At 41.9% G+C, this 7,524-nt stretch overlaps 2 protein-coding genes across 3 annotated transcripts; one reads left to right on the top strand and one right to left on the bottom strand.

Annotated features, from left to right (window-relative positions):
• On the top strand, positions 9 to 4,456 carry LOC104700582 (serine/arginine repetitive matrix protein 1-like). 2 transcript variants are annotated; one of them, XM_019227523.1, is made up of 12 exons: positions 9 to 116; positions 277 to 366; positions 514 to 636; positions 762 to 929; positions 1,022 to 1,072; positions 1,209 to 1,321; positions 1,704 to 1,751; positions 1,828 to 1,884; positions 2,016 to 3,143; positions 3,292 to 3,429; positions 3,521 to 4,086; positions 4,223 to 4,456. In XM_019227523.1, the coding sequence occupies exons 1-12, from the start codon at positions 96 to 98 to the stop codon at positions 4,237 to 4,239; spliced, it is 2,520 nt and encodes an 839-aa protein (XP_019083068.1). In that variant the 5' UTR covers positions 9 to 95; the 3' UTR covers positions 4,240 to 4,456. The 2 variants fall into 2 exon arrangements, with proteins under 2 accessions (XP_019083068.1, XP_019083069.1); XM_019227524.1 differs by having other exon boundaries at positions 3,524 to 4,396.
• Positions 4,690 to 6,806, bottom strand: LOC104700583 (probable inactive L-type lectin-domain containing receptor kinase III.1). The gene has a single exon (XM_010416110.2). It carries the CDS (start codon positions 6,795 to 6,797, stop codon positions 4,914 to 4,916), a length of 1,884 nt encoding a protein of 627 aa, XP_010414412.1. The 5' UTR covers positions 6,798 to 6,806; the 3' UTR covers positions 4,690 to 4,913.

Below are 7,524 nucleotides of genomic sequence, written 5' to 3'. Positions count from 1 at the left end.
TAAAATCTCTTCAAAAATCTTTTCGGATTACTTCACAGAAGCACAAAGTCTCTCTTTCAAGCTTCTTCGATCTTTGCTTCACCAAACCCTAAAACATGTCCGGCGGATTTTTCCGGGTAAGTTTTTTTTCCGATCATCTTCTTTCTTTATTACTGTGATTGATGCAATTATCTCTTATAGATCCAGATCTTAAGCTTTCTTTTCCCGTGGCTTTGATTTGAATCTCATAGGTTTCTGATTACGTTCTTATTCGTCTTTGTTTTGGGTTTCTTTTAGGGTACTTCCGCCGAGCAGGATACTCGGTTCTCTAACAAGCAAGCCAAATTGATGAAGAGTCAGAAATTTGCTCCGGAGTTGGAGAATTTGGTCAGTGTACTTTTCCAATTTTAACGAATTTGTGAATTCGATAATCAAATTGGTTCGTTGAATTACTTATTAGTTGAGATTTCACTATAGTTTGGAGGTTTTTTTTTTTAATGGTGTATGTTTCTATGCTTTGCTTGGTGTTAAAAGGTGGATGTGACCAAAGTGAAGATGGATGTTATGAAGCCTTGGATTGCGACTAGAGTCACTGAGCTTCTTGGTTTCGAAGATGAAGTTCTCATCAACTTTATTTATGGTCTGCTTGATGGGAAGGTATCTGATAACTGTACTTTTCTTTTCCTATTCGTTTGTCATATCGAATAATTATTGGTTTAATCAAGTGAGCTTTATTGTTTTTTGTTAGACTACTATCTGATTGAACGGTGTTACTAATGTAGGTAGTGAATGGTAAGGAGATTCAGATATCGCTAACTGGATTCATGGAGAAGAATACTGGCAAGTTTATGAAAGAACTCTGGACGCTTCTTCTAAGCGCACAGAATAATTCAAGTGGTGTTCCGCAGCAGTTTTTAGATGCTAGAGAAGCTGACACAAAGAAGAAACTGGTATTCTTGAATAGTCATTTTGAAGTTTGGAATTGATGATGAATTACTTTCCTCTCTCCTGCTGTCTCATGACTGTTTTACTTTTCTGACAGGAAGCAGCAATGCAAAAAGCAAACCACGAGCATGATTCATTGAGGAAAATAGTAAGACTAACTTATTCATGCTAGAGTTTCAGTCTATATAGATGCTCTTGGTTTTAACATTCGACTGTTCTTTTCATGTTATTCAGATAGCTTCTGCAATTATTAGGGTTCATGTGCTTTACCTCAACTACTGTAGGACAGCAGCGTTGATCTCAAGGGGAAAAATGGGATGGAGAAAAAACCTTCAAGAGATCTTCCAGAGGATGGGAGAAGGGCTGACGAGAAGAATGGTGTAAAAGAAACGAGAAGGTTGAGTTCTCTTGATGCTTATGTTTTCATTACCTCTCTTGTCATTTATTGAAACTAGACTAGATAGAGAACCTCTGGTCTCTGGTCATAACTGTATCCCCCTGTGTTCTTTATCATGGTATGCATGGAGTCTGGAAATGTGTGATATTATTCTTGATTGAGTCCATCCACTTGTTGTATGTGGATCATCTCTATTAAATACTCCTGGCACAGTTTTTTAAAGTTTTTCTGTAAAGGGCTGTTCTGGGTCTTCTAACCTTTTAGCTTTTTTAGTTATGCTACTGGTGCTTTGCATGTGCATTTGGTTTGCTCGTTCTCCAGAAATCGGTTTGTAGCTAAGATTATGATGTGAGTGGGTTTTGACATTGCCTCCTTGATGCAGGGATCTGATATCTCCACGTCGCAGAGAAGCATCCCGCTCACCCCTTAGGTAACTTTTCAATAATTTTGTTCTCTGATACCATTTTATCATATATGTGAGTATATATTGATTGGTTGCTTTGCAGAGGGTCACGTTCTAGGTCTATCAGCAAAACAAATTCAGGCTCTAGAAGTTATTCTGGGTATGATGCCTTCCACAATTGTTTTATTATTCCTAAGAAATTGTATCCTGTGATGTCCAACTTGCTAGTTCTGTATCAATTATTTCCTGTAAGTGCGGTTTTTGCTGATGGCTGATCTACTTCTGCAACAGTGAACGGAAATCCAGGAGCTTATCACGATCATCAGATGCCTCCATCTCACCCAGAAAGCGGAGATTGTCGAATTCAAGGCATAGATCCAGATCACGTTCCTTGCGTAGGTCTCCGTCTCCTCGGCGACGTAGGATACATTCTGCTTATGGAAGCAGGTCTCGGTCACCAATTAGACGTCACAGGCGATCTACGCCTGAGAGACGCCGTCAGTCACCACCCCTTTCAAGGCGTCGCCGGTCTCCATCACCCTTTAGGCGGCGCAGGTCACCATCTCCGCCTGCAAGGAGACGCAGGTCACCAGCCCCGCCTGTAAGGAGACGCAGATCACCATCACCACCTGCTAGATCACGCAGGTCACCTTCACCACCTGCTAGGTCACGCAGGTCACCGGCTAGACATCGCCGATCTCCTCTGCCCATTAGAAGGCGTAGGTCTCCTTCACCACCAGCTAGAAGGCACAGGTCTCCATCTCCACTCTATAGGCGCAACAGGTCGCGGTCACCACTGGCTAAGCGAGGAAGGTCTGACTCACAGGGGAGGTCTCCCTCACCGGTGGCTAGGCGCATGACACCTACTGGGGCAAGATTGCCTACACCACCGGCTGGGCAAAAATTGCCTTCACCACCTCCTAGGCGTGCAGGATTACCTTCGCCGATGAGGTTTGGAGGATCTCATGCAGCCAACCACCTGGAATCACCATCACCCAAGTCACTGTCCCCTCCCGGTGAGAAAAAAGTGGTACCATCTCCACCTGTTAGACGACGTAGTTCACTGACTCCTGCCAAAGAGCGAGGCTCCTTGTCCCCAGCTGGACGCGGTGAAGGAGAATCCCCTTCACATGTCAAACATAGTGGATCTATGTCACCTGTTAAAAGTCGAGGTAGATCTTCTCCTTCATCTCATGTCAAAGCACGCTCTCCTGTTCGGCGCAGGTCACCAACACCTGTCGACCGGCGTCGTCGAAGATTTCGATCAGCTGACAGACGTAGGAGACGGTCTCCATCCTCGAGTAGATCTCCTTCTAGGTCGTTCTCACCTCCTGTTCGCCGTAGATCTCCTTCTCCAAGTAGAAGAAGGCAACAGAGGGACAGAAGATCTCCTGGACATCCATCTGAAGAGCAAGATAGGTATGCTCTTGATGACTCCATTTATCATTTTATTTGTGCCAATGCCTTTTAAAATAAGGTGGTATAAACTGTTGTAAGTTACATGCAGATTCTTCTTATCAGTAGTTATTAACTCCTTGACCATCTTCTGCTTTCGCATTGTGTATAGAGAGGACGGGATTCAAAGTTCCAAGCTATTAAAGAGAACTGCAGTGCAGTTGCCTGATATTGATAAGAGGAAACAATTACCGGAAAAGGTGCCAGAAGTTAGGCGTGCAGAACATGTGAAGGAGCAAGAGAGGAAGAGGTGTGGTTTTTTTTTCTTTTTCTTTTCCGTATGATTTTCTTTTGATTTCAGATTTCATGTTTTGATAAATGTTTTCTATTGAATTTCTTAGCAGTGATAAGATACCAGAGAGGCGTTCCAGTAGAACCCATGGTTCAGAGATGCCCCCAGTTTCACCTAAGGAATCGCTTAGAGTAGAAAATTCAGAAGGAAAGAGTCAGCCTCTTTCTAATAAGGTGAAGGGCAGTGATCAGGTTGAGAAAGAGGATAACAGCGACTTGGATGCAAACCTTTCCTCTGATTCTAAGGAAAATATCAGACATCATACTACGGATAGAAAGAGAAGAAAGGAGAAAAGGTCTTCAAGGGAAGAAGTATCCTCAGATGATAAGGGCAGTTCTGATTCTGACCTGGAAGATAGGAAGGAGGCTAAAAGGAGGAGGAAGGAAGAAAAGAAAACGAGAAAGGAGGAGAAGAAACGCAAGCGAGAGGAGAGACGTCGTAAAAGGGAAGAACGTCGTGGTGGGAAGCTGAAACATAAGAATCAAGAGCATTCTGATACTTCAGAGGGCGATGAAGCTGAGACCTATCCTAAGAATAAAAAAGGGGAGTCAGATCCAAAGAGGCTTGAGATTGAGTTGCGAAACAAAGCACTCGAGTCACTGAAAGCAAAGAAGGGCATGAGCCACTAAATCCTTATCCACCTTTATTTGAACAGCTTTTTTAAGATACAATGCCATGCTAGATCTATCTTTTATGTGGTGCTTTTTCTTACGTGTTCCAAACTTTCTTGTGGTCTGTTTGTTGGTGGCAGCAAAATTGGACAAGTGACAATTTCTCTGCTATTCTTGAGTGCAGACTTTATGCAGACATTCATGGCTTATGTTCTGGTAATAGTTTCTTGCATTGAGTAGATTTTTATGACAATTTGGTATTGTGGCTGTCTGGGAATCATTATGTTTGAGTTGATAGAAGAATGTTCATGCTCCGTTTGCGGTTGCTTCTGGTACTACTATTGTTGTGGATAAATGAAATGCCATTTTATACTGAAACTTGGTTGTACTCTGGGATTTGTTTATAGATGAGTATAGTGTCAACTACAGGACTTGGTTAAGAAAGTGGCTATATAACAGATCCTCCCATTTGTGCCTAGACCCAGTCAGGTGAAGTGCAATGCAACAATCTCTTTTCCTACGATCAGATTTGTGGAACCGACTTTTCTGATCTCTATTTTGCTGTTTGTATACTGATGGTTGCATGTTGGGTTAACCATCTTCTGTTTTCTGCTTGAGTTATCTGTAAACGTATATGCAATTGCAAATTTTCTTCTCTTTTTAATCACGAAAACAATTTATTAGAACTTCGAAGCAAATTATCTTACAGTATGGTACAATTTTTAGATTTACATCATGTCTTGGTCCAATCATTATTCACACTACCAAAACGCAAACGCTTCAATAACAATTGTGTTCGATATCACTTTATGAGTCGTTTTGAATGCTCTGTTAGACTCCATAGAAGAGATAGTCATCATGAGGGAGTTGTTCTGTACCGTCGAGAAACCGAAACACGTGCTTCATCATCGGCCTAACCTCTGGAGATTGGTTTGCACAGAGAAGTCCTGTTTTCAGAACCACTAACACTTCACGAGCCACCAAGTGTTCTCGATTAATTCTTGTGTCGCATCTCTGTAACAGATCTCCATTCTTGAACCCTTGAAGCACCCAGTTCACTAAACTGATCTCTTCAGGGGGTTTTGTCGGCTCTATGGCTTTCCTTCCACAGACAATCTCCATCATTAAAACTCCAAACTGAAACACATCTGTGTCACGTGTAGCCTTTCCCGTGTTGACTAGTTCTGGTGCCATGTGTCCCGAGGTGCTGTCTCTGCTTCCTTGTCCATAGTCTCCTAGTCGGGAGTTTAGTTCTTCGTCTAAGAGCACGTTGCTGGCCTTGACGTTTCCGTGGATTAAGGGTTTTTGACCTTCGCCGTGAAGGTGTTGAAGCGCTGCCGCAATCCCCTTTATGATACAGAACCGGTCTGACCAAGTGAGAACTGGTCGGTCGTTGCTGAACAAGAACCGGTCTAGGCTTCCATTAGAGACGTACTCGTAAACAAGATACATCTCGTTTCCTTTGCTACAGTAACCATGTAGATTAACAAGGTTTCTTTGTTTTGTCTTTGAGAACGCGTCGATTTCGGCAATTAAGGTCATCTTTTGTTGCCTTGTGATACACGTAATTCTTTTCACGGCGATTATCTCTGTGGGAGCAAGCTGCCCTTTGTAGAAATTCCCAGAGTTTCTTTCTCCCAAGAGTTTAGAGCTGTCGAAACCTCCGGTTGCGCTTGAAATCGTCTGGTGGGAGAATTTACGAGCACCTCCGGTGAAGAATATTTGTTTTCTACGGAACACCCAAAACCCTAAGAGAACTAGGATCATGATTGCAACGGTTGCTGTTGCAGCGCAGATAACGATCAGCTTCGTGTTGTTCGAGTCTTTCTTGACTGAAATGGGAGGATTTGGGGACGGAGACAATGGACGCGGCGGGTCTGGAAGGGAAGGAAGCTTCGTGATATCAAAGTCTGGTGCGTTCCCCTCGATGTTGAAGCTCCAACCTAGAACCAGATGTGAGCTTGATACAGTTCCCGTGGCCGCAGAGAATCCAACGTGATGCTCTTGGGAGAAAATCCCAGAAAGATGCAATTTTCTCGAGAGAAGAGGTGAACTCGGCTTCGGACGATCTAGAGGAGCCAATGTGACATTGATCATCATCTCAATTGCGTTGTATTCAATCCAGACTCTAATTGGTTTACCACTCGCCAGCCTCAAGCTTATATTCTTGGCCTCTCGGTCATCAAAATATGCAGCTGGTGCAGACTCAATGGAGGTCACGCCGTTTAGGTCAATACCAACATGGTTATCATCAATATCGTTTAACTCAACGGCCTGCACAGTATCAAATTCAACTGCAAGAATGCGATTTAAGGAGTTTCCATTGTTGGAGGTGTTGAAGAGGCCCAGATAATTGCTTGGAAAAGCCCCGCTGAAGTCCATAGAGGGTGAAATGACGAAAGCTAAGCCGTGGCCTGGTGCACCGGTTCCTTGAGTGATGGCAAAGACGAAACTTGTGGAAAAAGAAACCGAATTGGTGGAGTTGGAGTTTGAAAAGGGTATGGGAAAACCATGAAAAGCTTGACCTATTTGCCTCATTGATGCGTTCGTCAACTCCAAGAGGCCACTGGGGTACACCTTGGAGGAGCCGAACTTGAGTAGATTAGCCTCGAGGAACCCATGGTTGAGAAAGTTGCTTTCTCGTTGACTCGAGCCACAAGAAACTAGGTATAATAAGATGATTATTGCTAGAGCTATAAATTTGGAGGTAATCATTATAGATGGGGTTTTAGTATTTGAAGTTACTTTGTATCAATATATGTTCTTGCTATCCTTTTTATAGCTTCAAAAAACTCTGACCTTTACATATTCAAACCATTTTGTTTATACTAAGAAGTTATACAAACTTGAGTTGTGTATTTGACTTTCTATGAATTGCTAAAGAAACCTTTTTATTAATAACCTTGAAAATTTCATTCGGACTTTCCTCAAAATTTCTTCTCTGATAAAAATAATTGCAACAATAACGTGGTCAGTGTGGACGAAGGCGTTGGCCGTGGTGTTAGTCACTATCCGATATAATATTTGATGAACATCAGAACATAAGCAATGAACTTATAATATTACTATTCATATTCATATTATAAAGGAATATGCTATCAAATTAATAATTTCGAATTGAAGACGAAGAAAAAGAAGACTTGACCATTCAATTCTTAGTTTGGTTCGTATTGTAAACTTGCGGAGTTTGATGCAAAGATTATATATATTACAAAATCATTAAGAGAAGTTTTCATGCAAATCCTATTTGTAGATGCATTCACATAAAGTTCTATAGATTATGTAAACGAGGAAATCTCAACTTTCATCAAGTAAGAAATGTGTGTACTCAGCCATAAGTCTTATACATTTTCTTTAACAATTCTAACTATTAATTGAGTATGAGTGTATGAACACATACATTCATATTAGACTAGTGCACACATATTTATTTTCCTTCGGA

The sequence above is a fragment of the Camelina sativa genome, chromosome 7, assembly GCF_000633955.1.
Source record: "Camelina sativa cultivar DH55 chromosome 7, Cs, whole genome shotgun sequence".
NCBI lineage: Eukaryota > Viridiplantae > Streptophyta > Magnoliopsida > Brassicales > Brassicaceae > Camelina > Camelina sativa.
Note: the sequence above shows the minus strand (reverse complement) of the source record. Positions and strands in the feature narration are given on the sequence as shown.

What these genes read in the sequence shown, in the direction of transcription:
- LOC104700583 (XM_010416110.2), bottom strand. Translation starts at nt 6,797, where the DNA reads ATGATTACCTCCAAATTTATAGCTCTAGCAATAATCATCTTATTATAC.
- LOC104700582 (XM_019227523.1), top strand. Translation starts at nt 96, where the DNA reads ATGTCCGGCGGATTTTTCCGG. An exon ending in TGTCCGGCGGATTTTTCCGG is followed by an intron (nt 117 to 276) that starts GTAAGTTTTTTT and finishes GGTTTCTTTTAG; the next exon opens with GGTACTTCCGCCGAGCAGGA. An exon ending in GCATCCCGCTCACCCCTTAG is followed by an intron (nt 1,752 to 1,827) that starts GTAACTTTTCAA and finishes GTTGCTTTGCAG; the next exon opens with AGGGTCACGTTCTAGGTCTA.